The sequence below is a fragment of the Labrus mixtus genome, chromosome 19 (genome assembly GCF_963584025.1).
Source record: "Labrus mixtus chromosome 19, fLabMix1.1, whole genome shotgun sequence".
NCBI classification, from domain to species: domain Eukaryota; kingdom Metazoa; phylum Chordata; class Actinopteri; order Labriformes; family Labridae; genus Labrus; species Labrus mixtus.
In genome coordinates this window covers 16857525-16875455 of record NC_083630.1, presented here as the reverse complement: position 1 = coordinate 16875455, position 17931 = coordinate 16857525, and the positions used below count along the sequence as shown (strand labels likewise).

General features: G+C 39.1%; 2 protein-coding genes across 2 annotated transcripts; both read left to right on the top strand.

The window, feature by feature from the left end:
- The first annotated feature begins 1302 nt into the window (after positions 1 to 1302).
- On the top strand, positions 1303 to 9627 carry eif2s3 (eukaryotic translation initiation factor 2, subunit 3 gamma). Its single transcript, XM_061064324.1, has 12 exons — positions 1303 to 1413; positions 3134 to 3197; positions 3302 to 3429; positions 4972 to 5093; positions 5192 to 5286; positions 5403 to 5561; positions 6506 to 6640; positions 6767 to 6861; positions 7376 to 7520; positions 7783 to 7952; positions 8252 to 8424; positions 9177 to 9627. The coding sequence occupies exons 1-12, from the start codon at positions 1345 to 1347 to the stop codon at positions 9238 to 9240; spliced, it is 1419 nt and encodes a 472-aa protein (XP_060920307.1). The 5' UTR covers positions 1303 to 1344; the 3' UTR covers positions 9241 to 9627.
- Positions 9628 to 10620: 993 nt separating this feature from the next.
- Positions 10621 to 17925, top strand: lrrc31 (leucine rich repeat containing 31). Its single transcript, XM_061064366.1, has 10 exons — positions 10621 to 10893; positions 11734 to 11925; positions 12336 to 12479; positions 12874 to 13041; positions 13460 to 13624; positions 13817 to 13999; positions 14987 to 15154; positions 15235 to 15399; positions 16062 to 16217; positions 16761 to 17925. Exons 1-10 carry the CDS (start codon positions 10881 to 10883, stop codon positions 17147 to 17149), a joined length of 1743 nt encoding a protein of 580 aa, XP_060920349.1. The 5' UTR covers positions 10621 to 10880; the 3' UTR covers positions 17150 to 17925.
- The last annotated feature ends 6 nt before the right edge of the window (positions 17926 to 17931 follow it).

The following is a 17931-nucleotide window of genomic DNA, read 5'->3' as shown; positions in this document are numbered from 1 at the left end:
ACATGGACACAGAAATACATAAATAAATATATGAATATATTTATTTGTATATTAATTTTTACATGAATTGTTGCATTTATTTATATATATATATATATATATATATATATATATATTGATGCATTTATTTATTTATTTATACATTATTGTATGCATTTCTCCCAACATTTATTTATTTATACTTTAGTCATTTTTTTGTCCCTCATATTACTTGGGTTAGTGGGGATAAAAAGTGTAAAAACATTTAATTAATTTGCACATGTGCCCACAAACTTCATGCTATGTTTAGATAAGTCAGTGCTCCAGCTAGGTCACCCCAGTCAAAGAAAACTCTAGACGCACCCCTGTAACAATTCCAGTATTTTCTTCCTTCTTTCTTAGAATATTTCTACAAAATCGTGTAGGACAAAAATAAGTGACACTTTCCAATATCAGGAAATTTAATTCCTACGCCTCAAAGTCCAATAAAAAGAGGAGCAAATAACTACATTTTCAAAGCAGTAAAACCTTTTTTTAAAATGAATGCAGGGCTAATTCAAATAAGTCAAACCTTTTTAATTATGAAAACAATTTAAGGGCTTTCTTGTCTTTAACAAGTTTCAATTACTGACCTCACTGCATGGGTTTAGTTTTAAAGTATATCCACTTGTGAATAAAAACTTCCCCAAGTAAAATCACACTATTGAGAACAGGCTCTAAATTTCCATTTTCAATTAAAATACCAAACCTAATTTCTTTCACTGTCAAGGGCAAAAGCTCAATCTGATGTCTGACGTCATGGGTTCAAAACAGTGTTGTGTGATTGCCTAGTTTTTAGATCTTCATTGTTGTGTTTGAAATACATTCATTTTTTTAATGTAGTTTTATTCATGTAGTCCATTCCGAGATGTGTCTACCATCGCAGAACTACAAATCGGATTACGTCATTAAACGACGACGGACCTGACACACGTACAACGTATTTTTTGCTTTAAAGAGACTGAATATCTGACAAAACGCAAGCCCTTTTCGATATAAAGCGGGTTGTAACTTCCTAAAAATAGCGGTAATTTGTAGTCAATGCGTGGAAATTGTTGAACGGAAAAAAATAAATTGCATCAGCCATCGTGAAAGGACCCCTTTGCCTCCAGTTGGTGAAACATGCGAATGTAAAACCACACAATTTTCAGCCAAAATAATATTTATGACGTGCTTTTTTAACATTTGGAATTTATTTTGAAGGATTCCAGAATTTAATCTGCATTTGGTTGAATAGATAATTATCAAACAATAAAAATATCTTCTTTTTTTTCTATTGATCAGGCATTCGATCCAGTCACCTTCTTCATTTCCTTTTCATTCAAGATGGCGGGTGACGAGTCTGGTACAACGCTTGGTCAGCCTCATTTGGCTAAACAAGACCTTACTTCTCTGGTAGGCGACTACTTTACTTATATTTACAACCTTATCTCATGTGTCGGTATCTATCGGTGTGTTAATATGTCTAAACAGTGCCGCAAATTAGACATTTCTTTACGTCACCGTGGTGCGCCACCATCACCACCCGGCACATGACGACAGGCCCCCGGACACCTTAAACAGGAGCTCCACCTGTGAGCACGATTTACGCGTTTAACTATTTTATTTTAGTTCTAGTTTAGCCAAGCGTTTGAATGTTAAATGCCTTTGTCCAACGCTTAAATAGTCTCTTTATTCGGTTAATGTCTGGTTTATCTGCTTTGCTCAGTCAGACAAAGCGATACCATCATTTTTTAAATTAAAATAATAGTCATAAAAATCACTAGAGAATTATAATTACATGTGTTTTACACGTGTTTATCGATGTGTTAAAAATGGGAAAGTCTAGGCAACATTATTTACACATTTCAGAGATTTAAAGTGCTTCACACAAGATAACAAAGAGAACAAGAAACATTCAAATATATTTAAAAAAAATCACTTAACAAACCAAAACAATCACAGAGAAGAAGAAATGTGTCATATAAGATTTTACAAAAATAAAGAAATATAACATTAAGCAAAAGTAAGAAATGCAAAATGTATAAGTAAACTCACTTCTGGATGTAATGATGTTATCAGCTCTTTCAGTGCTACAGTACTGTGACTGACACAGATTCACAGGCTGGTTTTGACTAATCCAAAAGGATTCTGTTGAAAAATCCACCCCAGATCGTCTTTCTGAGTATTTAGGTTCAAAGTTTGTGTCCTGCACAGCCCTATGGTGCCCTTGAAACCCCACCCCGGGTTGCTGTGATGGTGAAATTCACCCACAGTCATTACAATTTAAAGATTTATTTTGGGGCTTTTTGTGCATTTATTGGAGAGATAGGACAGTGGATAGAGTCGGAAATCAAGGAGAGAGAGAGAGAGTGGGGAATGACATGCGGGAAAGGAGCCACAGGCTGGATTTGAACCTGGGCCGCCCGCTTGGAAGTCTACAGCCTCCATACATGGGGTACGCGCACTAACCACTCCGAGATCCGAGAATCTGGTCTGTCAATAATTGTGAACGATTACTATAAGTCATCTGCTCTGCACACACTCAAGAATCTGGTGGTCGGAAGTCGCTGTCCAGTGGCCACAGAGTCTTATCAGTCCTGGTCTCACCTAATCCAAATGGATTTGGTTGAACTATCCGCCCCAGGACGTTTTCCCCAAGACATAGGCTCACAGTTTGCTCCCTCTGTGTCGGGTCACAGCTCAGTGATGATGTTCATTAGATTGAATTTATGGGTTTTTACTCAGTAAACGATGACGTTTCTGAAAGTAAATATGGGAGTTGGACAAATTCTTTGTTATTTGGCAAGTTTCATCTATTTAAGAAGAAAATAACTAATTCTTGGGAAGCTTGAGTTTGGTGGTATTAATGATTCTGGAGGAAGCTGATAGCCAGAAGCTAAGCCGTTAACATACCATAATATGTCATTTCTGTTGTGTTTGAAGTGGAGTGCCTCCTGTTCGTTTGTTTGCAGAGTCAGTATGTGGCTGTGTTTTTGTGCCTTCTACTTAACCAGATTTCTTTGTTTCCATTCACCTCCAGGATTAGAGTGAGGGAGAGGGCTCTGCTCACAGTCACATTCACTGTTGTATTTCAGTGCCATGGTGTATCTAATGTTACTCTTTCTCTTTGCAGGACGTGTCGACCTTGACGCCTCTCTCCCCAGAGATCATCAGCAGACAGGCCACCATAAATATCGGTATGGGTCTCAGCCAAAAATCAGACTGTGTTGTTCTCTGTGCTCCCTGTTTCACGTTGCACATGAAACATGACGACTTCATGGTTTCACTGTCTCTCTTGTAGGAACCATCGGTCATGTAGCCCACGGAAAGTCCACAGTAGTGAAAGCCATTTCTGGTGTTCACACTGTCAGATTCAAGAACGAGCTGGAAAGAAACATCACCATCAAGTTAGGATATGCTAATGCAAAGGTAAGTAACACTAAGGATTGATATATCTGCTGGTAACCTGGTCTGTTCTTGTCTCCTTGACCTCTGCCTCCTTTAGTCCAAAGGCTTGAATGATTGGGACTTCGCCCCCCCCAAGTTTGTCATGCATGCACAATTTGATCAAATCTTGGTACATAAAATTAAAGCAAACAAAACAACTTGGGGGGCTTTTTTTTTGTAAATGTAAAAGCAACACTCCCATAAAATAGAATACCTTCAAGGGTGAGCCCGGTATGTTCAAACCTGGGGGCTACTGTTGTTTTTTTGGGGGGTCTAAATGACTCATAGCCAAGGATATCTTTAACCAAAAATAATGACAACTAAAATGTAAAAAAAGAATGAACTGAAACTAAAAAAAAAAGGCTTTATCCAAAAAACAACAACTAAGAGAAAATGTATTGTGTCTTTACAAAACACATTTTTAGAGAAAATGTCTGTAGTCTTTAACACAAACATACTGAGTGATGCACAGCCCAGTTTGTTTCAGGCACGTCAGTTTGTTTTTTTGGATGTCTTTTTCCCTTACTTACACAATGTTTGAAGGTTATTTTTTAAGGTGCGGTAGTTGCTTGATGTTTTTCTCTGAGCCATTTCTGATACAGAGACAAAAAAACTCAAACGTATAAAACTTAATTCAAACTAACAAACCAGCATTAGAAACATAAAACTGAACTGAAAATGAAAAAAAAAAAGTCAGAACAAAATAAAAATGAAAAATAATGAAAAATCCAAAACTATGGTAAACTTGCTAATAGTTAAAACATATTTTAGATCCTCAGGTAGATTGCTTCCCCTTGCTGCATGAAATTGGATGCAGCAGCTGCAACATAAACATTTAAAGATTTTGTTGTCTTGAAGAAAGCAATGTAACAACTGCGTCTAATTAAGAAGGAAGAAATGTACCTATAAACCGTATCAATGAATTATTTTCTTTCTCTGCATGGATCTTTCCCATATTTTTTTACACTCCTGGAATAAAAGACCTAGCCGGTCTGTGGCAAAAACACGTTTTTTTTTTTTATCTTACTTCAAAACATTTTCCCTCAAGGAATACATTTGTCAGTTCAGTCTCTTTTGTGGTGTGCATCTAAAGCAATCTAAATCTGAGAAGAACATACGGGCGAATAGAAAACGTAATGCAGCAGTTTAATCACGTGAGGTCATGATGATGGTTGTGCACCAGTGGCAGGGAATAAACATCCCCACCCCATCCCAATCATTCTTGGTAAATTCTCCTGATTATATCCTGCTGCGTTCTCACATCAGCTCACTCTGACTGCATGCAAAGAAAAATACTAGATTCAGAGATCAGAGTGAAAATGTTTTTCTGTTTTTGTGCACACATGCAGCTCACCCCGAACACTTGAGGAGTTTTTCAAAGCACTATATTAGAACAGCATGTTTGTTTTTTACATATTGTTCGTTATTGTCCCTAAGTTTGTAAAAAAAAGTTGATTTATTTTAATAATACCAGAATTGAGCTTGATGAATTAAAAACGACTGGACCCTTCCTTGTTTTTGCAGGTCTATAAGCTTGATGACCCCAACTGTCCCCGGCCCGAGTGCTACAGGTCGTGCGGCAGCAGCACTCCTGATGAGTTTCCCACAGACATCCCCGGCACCAAGGGCAGCTTCAAACTGGTCAGGTAAGACTGGAGAGAGAGAGGGGGCAGATCACGGCTTCTTTCAGACTGTCTTTAACAATCTTCTCTAACCGCTGTGTGGGACTTTTTCTTTCCCCCAGACATGTGTCTTTTGTGGACTGCCCCGGTCACGACATTTTGATGGCAACCATGTTGAACGGAGCCGCCGTCATGGACGCAGCCCTGCTGCTTATTGGTAAGAATCTGATTGATTTTTCACAAACTTAAACCTCATAATTTTGATGCGTTTACTCCCTTTGGTAAGATATCACCTGATTTTTTTGTTTTTGTTTTCTTGTCTCTGTACACCAGCTGGTAATGAGTCGTGTCCTCAGCCTCAGACGTCAGAGCATCTGGCGGCCATAGAGATCATGAAGCTGAAGCACATCCTCATCCTGCAGAATAAGATCGACCTGGTGAAGGAGAGCCAGGCCAAAGAGCAGTACGAGCAGATCCTCGCCTTCGTGCAGGGTGAGGGGCTTGGTTTTATTTTAAATTTTTGAATGTGGTGGTGCTAAAAGAGCATTGCATGAACAACTGCATGGCAGGATGTAAACTTTACAAACTGAGTCTAGAAGTTACAACAAAACTAGAAAGAAAGAGGAGCTGTGTGATGCATTGCAGTTTATTCCTTTGTTTTTGTAAAGGAACTTTGCTGTTGCACTCTCCTTTTGCAAAGATTTATTAGTGAGATTTAGGGCCTTTGTCCACCTGCTGTTTTTTGTGATTGCTAGCTTCTTTTTCAATTGTTCTGGAGAAAAGGTGCAGCGTCTAGCATCCTTTTCCTGAGCCCTACGCCTTTTTATCCACCGACTCTGAGCGCTTCTAGTTAAAAATTGTTGAGCTTTTCAGAAGGGCTGTTGATGTCACCAGCGCTCTTTTCAAAATATTTGATATTCTCTGTATTTTTGTCTCTTACGGATCATACCGTGTACCCACATCCTACTTGCCGTTATAGTGGGGCTGTCATTATCACTAAGCTCATCATCCAGATGAAGAAGGAGGTTAAACTTCCTCCGTTTGATGCTCATAGTAAAGAGAAAAAAAAACGATCTCAGATATAAAACACAGTTAAAAAGCAACGGAGCCGTGTCTCTCCTAGAGCGGCTGTGGTCAAGAGACTTCTGTAATAGAGAGAAGACACTCATGCAATGCTTTTATTCCCAGCCTTCATGTGCTTCATCCAAGCGCTCCAGAGCACACAGCCAGCGCTCGTCTACCCTCTTATGTTTCATGGCTGCACCTCTAATTTATCTGATGTTTAAATAGTGACTCTAGCGTTAAATGTTTAATGCAGAAATCAAATCATGTGGAAATGTGATCAGAACAGAGTTACAATCTCGTTACTCTCAGTTCATTTTGCTCCGGCTAAAACCTTTAACTGTTGTTTTTTTTTTTTCATGTTTCTCCTGCAGGCACAGTGGCAGAGGGCGCTCCCATCATTCCTATCTCAGCACAGCTCAAGTACAACATCGAGGTGGTCTGTGAGTACATCGTCAAAAAGATCCCAGTGCCACTGAGAGACTTCATCTCAGAGCCCAGACTCATCGGTGAGAGAACACACAGACTAACCTGAAGTGACGTCTGCTTTCTGATTTTCGTCTGCGTGACGCTCAGTTTGTGGTTTGCTTTTGGTTTTCCTCTGTTTCACTCATTGTGCACCTTCTGTGTTTCAGTCATCAGATCTTTTGACGTGAACAAGCCCGGCTGTGAAGTCGATGATCTGAAGGGAGGCGTGGCAGGAGGAAGTATCCTGAAGGGCGTGCTCAAGGTCAGATGATTTGTTACATTTTTTTATTTTTTATTTAAACATACAAAACGTTGATTAACAGATACACAAACAAGTTTAACTGCAGCTTTGAATCACCACAGTTTTTACGGTTCTTCTGTGAAGATGCACTTGACTTCTGTATTAACAGATTTGAGTTCAAATGAGAGTCAATAGGGAAAAGTCAAGTAGTATTTAATTGTCATTCATAATTACCAGAGGTCCAGGTAATACTCATCTCGTGTGAATTGGGCTTTAGGGAATTTATTTTTGCTGAACTGTAAATAAATGCAGAATTCAATCAGTTACAATTTATACTTTTAGTAACATTTTATTTTCATGCACAGACACGTTTATTTCTAGTGACTCACAGGGCAACAAGCATGCTTTGAACTAAACTCTTCCTGCTCCCTGACTTACTCTTCTACTAAACAGGACACCTTTTCTGATGTTCCTTGATGAACCTTCACTCAGTTATCTTAACTTAAGCTGTGTACTTCTGTGATTCCTCTTCAAGGTGGGTCAAGAGATTGAGGTGCGGCCGGGTATCGTGTCCAAAGACCATGAAGGAAAGCTCATGTGCAAACCCATCTTCTCCAAGATCGTCTCTCTGTTTGCTGAGCACAACGACCTGCAATATGCCGCACCCGGAGGCCTAATCGGTTAGTCCACACACACACACACACACAAACTTTACACTTGAACTGTGATTTCTTCTTTCATGCCTTAACATAAAACCCCCATTTTTACTTAAAAAAGAAAATGTATGTCTTAACAAATATTTAGCTTTTCATCTCACTATTCAGAAAACTTTTTAGACAGACTAAGTTGGAGTTCGACACTAAGCCACAGAACAAAATGATTTGCACAAACAACAAAACGTTCCAGCAATAGCTAAGCAAAGTCTCTTGTGTTTGTGTGCAGGTGTGGGCACTAAGATTGACCCGACACTGTGCAGGGCAGATCGTATGGTTGGTCAGGTGCTCGGTGCCGTTGGCGCGCTGCCAGAGATTTTCACCGAGCTGGAGATCTCCTACTTCCTGCTCAGGAGGCTGCTGGGAGTCCGCACGGAGGGAGACAAGAAGGCTGCAAAGGTGAGACATGCATCATGGGAAATGTGCTCCAAACTATCAGAGAGGAATTATTGGGCTTTAGGGTGAAGGTCATAACTTCTTTTTATGTTATATTGACGGCCTTAAAATGTGGAAGAATAAAGCGATCACGACATTGTTTTGTGTGGAGATAATTAAACACTCCGGTCATCGAGACTTTGGTCTGTGCGTTTGTAAAATTGTACTATAATGTCTTTTACTCTTGCTGGTCAGTCTCCTGGATATTTCTTTGGATGAACAGGTTCCTGACAGTATCTATCTTCTATGTTGCGTCCCTGCAGGTCCAGAAGCTGTCTAAGAACGAGGTGCTGATGGTGAACATCGGCTCACTGTCGACGGGCGGTCGCGTCAGCGCCGTCAAGGCTGATCTGGCCAAGATCGTCCTCACCAACCCGGTGTGCACAGAGGTCGGAGAGAAGATCGCTCTCAGTCGACGTGTGGAGAAACATTGGCGGTAAGATTTAGAGCCTCCAATAAGCCTGAACTCGTGATTTAATCTGATACACGCCTCGCAAAGAGGGTGACCATTCTCTCCACTAGCTCTGTTAATATTTGAATGTAAGGTTTGTATATATATATATATATATATATTAGTTGTGCTTTATTCTCCAACTCATTCATTTATTTTTTAGTTAATGAACAAACAACTTAATCTGCTCATCTTACTTCCCTTCTATTCTCTTCTCCACACACATGCTCACCTGCGCCTCTCCTTTCTTACACACAGCAGCTTGACCAAGCCTGCCTCATTCCGTAGCTTTGTTTTTTGTGTGTTTTTTGACAATATTCATTACATGTTTCACTTTATATCCAGTATATCCCATCAGGGGAGTCACGCTTATTAATGGCCGGTATCCCAACAATCACAGCAGCTGCAGGAAAATATTTAAAATAGCAGAAGAAGCTACAGTTTTATAATGACATGTAGCTCTCTCTCTCTCGCTCTCTCTCTGTTATCCATCTTTTTATACATTCTATGACTGAAATCAGGAGGCAAACCAAACTTTCAGTTTTATTCATGCACATCAGAGGCCTGCGCTACACAGCCAGGCTTCCTTTGTGTTGGCTTTCTCAACAATATCATGAAGCAAAGTCTGACAACTGTAGTCCTTCTCTGTAACTTTTTAATCATCTCAGCTGTTTGTTTTTGTTTTTGCTTTTACTTAATAATTTTGTCTAATCAGCTCCTCTCTCTCCTCCTTGCAGTCTGATTGGATGGGGGCAGATCAGGAGGGGCGTGACCATCACACCCACAGTGGACGATGACTAAGGAGATGAAAAAAAAAAACAGGATGATACCGTAGCAAAGCTCCCATCAGCTGGACATCACAACCATCACACTCTTCTTTTTGCATTTTTTTCCTTTTACTTTTGTTTTTTTCCAAAAGGAGAAACGGTGCAAACCAAACAGGACACAAATGTTTTAAAGATGTTTAAAGAAGCTTCTTCCCTCTGCTCCTCTTCCTCAGCAGTGAAGCTCAGATCAGACCGTTCACTTCGCTGCAGGTGAAGAAGAGCAGAGAAGCAGAGGAGGCTCTTTGATCACAATCCTCCAGAAGCCTCATTCAGAGCGACACAGAGGTTCACTCAGTGCAGAAGTGATCCTGTACTGTCCAAGATTTCTGTCAGATCTCATAATAAAGAAAATTTGGAAGATAAGTGCTCATTATTTTGTGTGCTTTCATTAATTGAGTGGCTGAAAATTAAATAAACTGCAGATAAGTTTAAAACTTAGAAGGGGAAAGGACTTAGTAAACACACATTACAAACAAGGCTGATCCTTTCGACAATCTCATAACTTTTATCTACTGATTTTGTATAAAGACGACGCTCTAAATTAGAAAGTTAAGAACGAACATCTTTATCTTTGAAGATGAATGTAAAACTACATTTTCTTCAAAGGTTTTGCAATACAGAGCTTTAAATGGAAACTTCGATTTTTGTAACTTTGGTGTCATCATTTTTCCTTTATTCATAGATAAGCGTACTTAGCTCAGTCCAAGCTGAGATAATAAACCTCTTTCACTTTTAATGGTTGTTCTAATGTTCTAAAATGCTATGTTGATGCCTTAAAGATAATTACTTTTTTTAAAAATTCTGCTTAATTTGATAGTTACTGAACAAAATATTTTCATTTATCAAATCCAGCCGTGTGAGAAACTATATAATGAATTCAAGTGAGCCCCTCATTAACCAGCAACTATGTTAAAAGTGTTCAATACATAAATGTCTAGATAATTAAAATCTAAAGGGTGGGCTATAAGTTTTATGATGCATAGTTTGAAGCTGCTGCTTTTTTTCTTAAACTTCAAATTCAGGATTTTCAACTGTGTTTCTACACCGTGTAGTCCCATGAATTGATTCATAATGCTATTTATTAAAAATAAATGTAAACTTAATTTGTCATGGGAGGGCAATTCAAAAGCACTAGCATTAAAAACAAAAAAAGACTTAACATGATATTAAAATTATGAAATAGATTCAGATATAAGTGGACAGTAAACGGACGCACAAATACATTAACTGTACTTGTTTTAATTACCGGAGCTTTTTCAAACATTGTACCCAAGAGAGAAATGTGCACCCAACGTTTACCAAAGGTGGTGGTGTTACTGCACTTCCGGGATGATCCACCTGACGAGCACGAGACATAACGTCATTTAGGTAGAGACAGGAGCAAAGTGAGAGCTGCTGAAAGGGAAGCAAGAGTCGGGATTTGTCAAACTGCAGATATGAGTTAGACTCTGCAGTAGATTTTTTTTTTTTTGTTAAATCTCTCCATGTTCGCAGACCAGTCCGAAACAAACTGGCCGTGAACGCATCACGGCGAAAAGATTCCCGACTCACTTTTATTGTTATTCTTTCGATCATCACTTGGTTTTGTTTTAGCTCAACTTTTCCACCCCACACATGGAGTCTGCAGGTAAGACAAGTTCTGCTGCTGACCAGAGTAACGAGAAGGTATCGTGCAGAGATTTTTGCAGCCATACACTGATTTTATTCATTCATTGTGGTATGAAGATATATTTACCCAAATACTGTCCCGGTTGAATACCGGTACTTTTACGTCATTTAAGCCTCCCTACTTTCTACTTTAACTCCACTTTTTCATGGGGGGAAATATTATACTTTTTACTTTAAAACATTTATCTATCTGACGCCTTTAGCTACTTTACAAATTGTGATTTTTGCACATTAAACAGTAAGAGATCTAATTGTGTTAAGTTGAACGTTAAGAAACCAAAGATTAGTTAATATAGCTCTAATGTAATGTTGACTATTTCTAGGTTTTAATTCATGATAAAAAATATATATTGTTGCATGATACAGAATTCTCAAAATGAGCTCAACCTTAAGCAACTCCAAGAGAAAAATCTTGCTTTTAAATTAAGACATCATTAATAATTATATACATTCCAATGTTGGTGAAATTATGTTATGTATGTGGATTATTAAAAATCTGATACTCTCTGCTTTTTGAATAGAAAAGGAAATCCCCCCCTTTGATTGTCATCAGACTTCACTTCTTCAGAATTCAGATACTCTTAATTGATCTTTATTCAGTAACTGAATGTTTATAACAATTTGAACATGCACATAAGTGAAAAACAAATCTTAATTTCTGATCACTCATAACAAATAAGGAAATACTTTGAATTACTCCCTTTGGAATGAACTGATCTTTATTAAATATGAGTTAAACAACATTCAAAGAGTATGATCTTCTGTTTTGGTCTAAAGTGTTTTCACTCTCATTGGTCAGATTCTCAGCGGGGACGGGACAGTGGCAGTCTGAGGCGTTCCCCCCTCGACGTCCTCATGAGTCAGATCCGCAGGAAACGCTCGGCCTCGGACAGGAAGCCGTTGGGACGCTTCCTGTCCTGGTCCTCAGACCGGACAGGGATCTCTGAGGATGCAGAGACAGAGGGACGGGAGGAGAGGGGACAGAGGGAAGGTGGGAGGGAAGGTTTGGGATACTTTATCTCTCCCTTTTTTCTTTTTTCATTTACATAATAATCAGATGTTTATTTATTTATTTTTGGTAGAGAGGGCTGAGTTTAAGTCTCAGACATAAAGATCCAAGTGACATAATGTTAGACATTTGATGGAGTGTTGCAAAATGAGATAAGATAGAAGTTACCTGAATACACAAAATAAGAAAAATAAAAAATAAACGCTAAAATAATGAACAAGGATAACAAACGATGAGAAATAATTAGCTAGAAGAGGAAAATGAGAAATAGTTGTTTATATTAAAAAAGGCTTGCAGAACCACAAAAGAGAAATATTTTAGGTTAAAAAGAAAGCGGTTCAGACAAAGTGAGGGAATTGTGTCCTTTGTAAAAATGTGTGTGTGTTGCTCAGGTGTCTCTGACGGAGCAGAGAGCGGGCGCGACGTCGGCTGGGGTCGAGTGTGTGTTTTCCTGCAGAGGTTGGGGAAGAAAGCGGACAGCAGGAGCCTTAGCCTGGCTCACTGTGACCTCACTGCTACAGACCTGCTGGAGCTAGGTGGTTAAAAACAACTCAAATTGTTTTAATTTTCCTAATAACATGACAGTTGTACTAGCACACACAATCTTTATAATATTCATGGTTAAAGAAGAAGGTGTGAAGTTTAAGGAGTAGAAAATACAGATATTTGTTGAATTAGCGAGGGCTAAAGTAGTCATAAAAATAAGTACTTTGTAAAGTACAGATTCAGCTCAGTTACAAAGTTATTGTAATTTCTTAAAGATTGGGAACAACAGCATTCTGCCTTTTCCACAGAAGTGATTTTTAGTTGCCTTAGTATGAAATCCACCCTTTCAAAAAAATCTTATCAGGAATAAATGCATGAAATCGTCACTTTCCATCATCCTTATCTGTTGACAGCATCCTCCCCATTATCCTCTCGTTTCCCCAGCCACGTTGCTTCAGTTTCTCCCTCAGCTGGAGGAGTTGGACGTCTCCTGGAACGAGCTGATCGGTGGATGTCTGAGAGCGCTGACCTCTCATCTTCAGCATGTGGGTGGAGTCCGCGTCTTAAAGCTCTGCAGCTGTAGGTTGAACGCTGATGACATCACTGCTCTAGGTTGGTCATTACTGTTTTCTTTTATGATGAAAGTTTCATGCAGATTTATTCAGTTTATAATGAAAAAAAATATATAATTCTCCTGTCTTGTTTCTTTTGGAAGGAAATCATGAATTTTTTTTCTTCTTTTTTTAGAAAATGTTTAATGTTAAAGTATTATTTGTAAATTACCCGGTTTAAGCCTCTCAGAAGTTAGAATCTGTTGTTGTTTTTTCTTCTCTGGCAGTAAACTGGAGTTTAACTGAACAAACAACACATTTCAAGATTTTTTTTAGATTAATCAACAATGAAAGTGTCTGACTGCAGCTCATACAAGGCTGTGTGTTAAGGAGAGATGATTCTGTCTGAAGAGGCGGCTATGGAAGGCCTGAATACACAGTCAGTTGATGCGTATAAAAAATGTATTTTGTTTGTGTAGGTGAGGCTCTTGCTTTCATGCCTCACTTGGAGATCCTGGATTTGTCCTGGAACAGCGGTGTTGGGGGTGGCACATTGCAAGGTCTGCTGGGTAATCTTCAGCCATCACTGAGGGAGCTCCACCTAGTGGCCTGTCAGCTCACAGAAGCTGATGCTACTGCACTGGGTACCAAATATTTATTTTTAGTTTAACCTAAAATTGCATTCAGGAGGAAGGAAATGTTGGACCTCACGGTGGACACTTGTATGTGCTTGAGTAATTTCCTACATTTCCCAAGATACAACAGGAGGACACATATCCTGTCCTTCAGTCTGTGTATAGTGTATGACATACTTGTCCTGTGCATGTCCCCCTCAGGAGGAAAGGTCTCATCTCTGCCCTCGCTCTGTGTGTTGGACATCTCCTCTAATCCTCAACTCTCACAGGGCGTTAATGGCGGTGGATTCATGCAGCTCGCCTCTTCTTTATCTCACGCAACCTCCCTCACAACGCTCCGACTTCAGGCCTGTGGTCTGACAGAAGACAGCCTTGATGCTCTTGGTATGAGTGTATTCAGATATTCTGTCAACATGCATGACATTGAAGACGCTTTGGTTAAGATTACTGATGGTATTTGGAGTAACAACTTGTCATGAGTTGTTTTCTGCTGCCACTACTGCCGACCTGGAGGAAGAAATCCAAAGTTTTCTGACAGAGAACCATTAACTAGGATTGCACACATGGCTGCAAACTGGCAAACAGTGCCACATCATCTGCTAACAGTCAAACATAATAACTTAAAATTGTCATAATTCTAAAGTCTTGAGTCAGACTGGCTTGCAGATTTGCACATTTGATCCTTTTATGAACTCAAAATACTTTTAAACAAAATTAAACAGAAGAAAAAAACTTGGAAAATCCTTCATTGCATGGAGTATGATCTCACCGATCTTTGAAATGAATGCATTACATACTCCTGAGGTGGAAGGATACTGCCCCACCTTCAATTTCTCATTGGATAAGGGATGTACTTTATAACCTGAAACTTGAGAAAATCAGATGCACACTGCGCGGTTCTGAAAAGAAATTCAATTAAATCTGGAGATCGTTCCTGACATTCTTTGGCAAACCCTCCACACGTACAGGAATAAATAGTGAATTTGCTTTGCCTTGACCCTTGACCCATTCTATCTACTGACCTGGTAATGCTGGTTCTGGCTTTCTTTTTTTTTTTTTTTTTAATTAATTAATTTTTATTCCATCTTACATCATAATATTATTATTAATACTTAATTGTGTATATTTATGTTTATTTTATTTATTTTTCACCAAGTGCCTCAACAACTATTCTTTCATTTTAGTCGTCAACAGAATATGGCAAGGTAGTGAAAGAGTCTTTATGTGTGAGTGACAGCAAGGGGTGGGGGATTGTATTGGGGTGGGATCTGTTTGTGTTATTGTGTGTAATTATCTAAAATTCAATAAAAATAACTTTGGAGAAATTAATGCATTACGACAAGTAAATTGTCCCCGTCCTCTGTCCTGCAGGTGGTACGCTCCACTGCTTCACCTCACTGCGAGAGTTGGACCTGTCCTGCAACAAAAGTCTGTCTGGAGGACTTGACCGCCTCACTCTTTACCTGGCTCACCTTACACACCTGGAGAGCCTCGACCTTCACATGTGTCGCCTCACCCACGCTGACCTGGAAGCCCTGAGTGAGTCTGTGTGTGTGGTTGAATGTTCCACTGTGAACTGCGAGGAGACATGTTACAGTAGTGTAAGACTCTGTCTCCAGTCCAGGTGCTCCCCTCTCTGACTGGGCTGACTGAGCTCGACGTGTCCTCCAATAAGGAAGCAGGGGGCGTAGTCCACCCGCTGGTCTCCGCCCTCCCTCTGACACAGATGAGGCGTTTTCCTCTCAACAGCTGCAGCCTGAATGAGGAGTCCTTTACTGCCTTTGGTACGCAACTGCTATGACTTACATTACCGAGGCTTGTATTACAACTAGTACAAGTAAGGTCAAATTTGTGGATACCACTTGTTTTTAAACAATACAGTCTCAGTTTGTTTAATGAACGACAGTATAAAAAAGGGTGGAAGCTTAAAAAAACAACAACAACATCTATTAAGAAGACAAGTGCTTAGGAGTGGAAAGAATCTATCAAACATTGCAGGAAAACTCTGACTGGTATCATATCGAAGTTTAAAATTCTGGTAACAACCCTATTTACAAGTATCATTTAAAAAAGAGAACGTTCCCATTTATGATTATCTGTATACTATAGTACCTTAAAGCTGTTTTGTACCAAAAAATATGATCAACAATGTTGATCTGTCAAACAGTGTCTTAAAAAGTTCAAAATGGACTAATAAAATATAAAAAAGTTGATGACTAATTAATGAAAAATGTACTTCTGCTTCTGAAGAAAGCTCAAATATTGCTTCAGCTATTAGAAATCTGGCTTATGGGTTGGCTTTGATTAAACTCTTTGACTTTATTTTTTTTTTAAAAGCAGATGTTTTTATGTGTTTGATTCACATGTACTTGAATGTGTCTTGCTGCTTAAAGATGATCCATAGAAAAATAATGTGTGTGTGTGTGTGTGTTTGTTTGTGTGTCAGCCTTGGCCGTGCCGTCCCTGCGCAGTGTGGATGTCTCCTGGTGTAAAGTGGTTGGTGGGCGTTTAGCCCTGCTTCTGGATGCTTTGCAGCCGCCAGTCATCCTCGAGCTCTATCTCAGCAGCTGTGAGCTCACCACAGATGACATATGTAACCTCGGTAAGTGCATACTTTTATTTCTTTAGATTAAAAAAGTTTCAGCTCCAGCTTTGGAAGTTTTCATTCGCTTACTTAGAGCTCCTTGTGAAGCAAAAACAGTATCTGATATATGACGTTTTTGAGAATAATTTTTAGAGTTGAGGAGAATATATTATTTGTTTAGCTTATTTTAAGGTTTTTCAAAGATCTTAAGCAGAGGAAGTGTTTAGTTTTTACATATCACTGTTTGGAGAGGTTAAATTAACTATTATTGCCATATATTAAATAAGATAATAAGGACATACAGAGAGCAATTGTAAAAGAGATAGGAAACAAGAACAACGTAAAAGACAGAAGAAGAAAGAACGGTTTGTGGTATGAAATGATCAATGTTTCCATAAAGTGCTTGGGTGAAAAATAATAAAGTTCTACTAAAATGCTAGCAGTCAAGTAAATAACCAGAATCTCTAAACTGTGCTGAAGGTGAATGTCTCACTTGTTTGATTCATCGTCATTATTTCTGATCAGTTGTATTGATCCGCCCTCTGTGTTTGTCCCGTACAGCTGCAGTGTGCAGACGCGGCTCTCTGTCTTCTCTACGGGTGTTGGATCTGTCCTATAACGGCTCTGCAGCTGATGAAGGCTGGTCTGCTCTGTTTGCAGCGGGAGGTCTGGGCTCGCTGGAGGAAGTCGACCTCAGCCTGCGACCATCAACCTCTGCTCCGTGCTCAGCCTGGCTTCCAGCGCTGCTCTGTGCGCTGCCTCATCTTCCTGCGCTGACTCGCCTGGCGCTGCAGCGGTGGACGATGAGCTCTCAAGAGAGACAGCAGCTGAACCACAGCCTGAGGAAGAGGAGCATCCGGCTGGAGTGGGACCCTCCAAGTAATGATGTGATGTCATTGTTTAAGGCGACCAATCAGGAGAGTCCAGAGGAGAGTCAGCCTGAGGAGTAGGAAATCTAAATCTTGAACAAAATCTGAAATCATGAGTCACTAATGAATGTCACCTTATTTCTAAAAATCAACCAGCACTTTTTACTGCACTCTGAGATTCAGACAAAACACTGACCCTTCAACCATTATCACACCTTGGATCTTTTTTTCTTGGATCTCCAAATCTTGAAAATTTAGGGCATGATAAAACAAACTATTACTTAAAAAAGGGTTCCTTCTCAAGAAAGTCAATGAAAATGTATGTTGTTGTTTTTTGCCCTAATATTGATCAATATCTGAAACATATTCAGTAAAAAATGGTTTTCCTTTTTAAAAATGTAACATTTAGATGAACCACAACATCACATGAAGCAATACAGAACACAACATCTTCCCACAGAAGGGAAACTTTAGACACTTTAGACTGATGAATTCTGTAAGCTAAATACAATTCTCTCGTGTTTTCTAGAGATATGTGAAATCATGTTAATTGTAGATGGATGACGACAGACTTTGAACGCTTGTTGCAAAGTTTATAAAAAATATAAACATATGACAGAAAAGATGTGTTTTATAATATGGTATTAATAATAGCAATAATATCGCCAGTGTTTGGGAAAGATTTTCAAAGGACATTGCCAATGAAAATGGAGAATGTGAGAGGGAAAAAGGTCGACATTTAATCTCTGCAGTTTACATCATAGACCTTTAAATCTATGCACTGAATATTTAAATGTAAATGAGATATGATGAAAATATTGTGTGCACCTTTAATTAAACTTTCTCTGGTGAAGCAGTTTTCT

Excerpts from the sequence above, each read along its gene's own strand:
- eif2s3 (XM_061064324.1), top strand. The coding sequence starts at position 1,345 with ATGGCGGGTGACGAGTCTGGTACAACGCTTGGTCAGCCTCATTTGGCT. Across the intron at positions 3,430-4,971 it reads TAGGATATGCTAATGCAAAG|GTCTATAAGCTTGATGACCC; the intron begins GTAAGTAACACT and ends TTGTTTTTGCAG. Across the intron at positions 6,862-7,375 it reads TCCTGAAGGGCGTGCTCAAG|GTGGGTCAAGAGATTGAGGT; the intron begins GTCAGATGATTT and ends TTCCTCTTCAAG.
- lrrc31 (XM_061064366.1), top strand. Across the intron at positions 13,625-13,816 it reads AGCTGATGCTACTGCACTGG|GAGGAAAGGTCTCATCTCTG; the intron begins GTACCAAATATT and ends TGTCCCCCTCAG. Across the intron at positions 15,400-16,061 it reads GGAGTCCTTTACTGCCTTTG|CCTTGGCCGTGCCGTCCCTG; the intron begins GTACGCAACTGC and ends TTTGTGTGTCAG.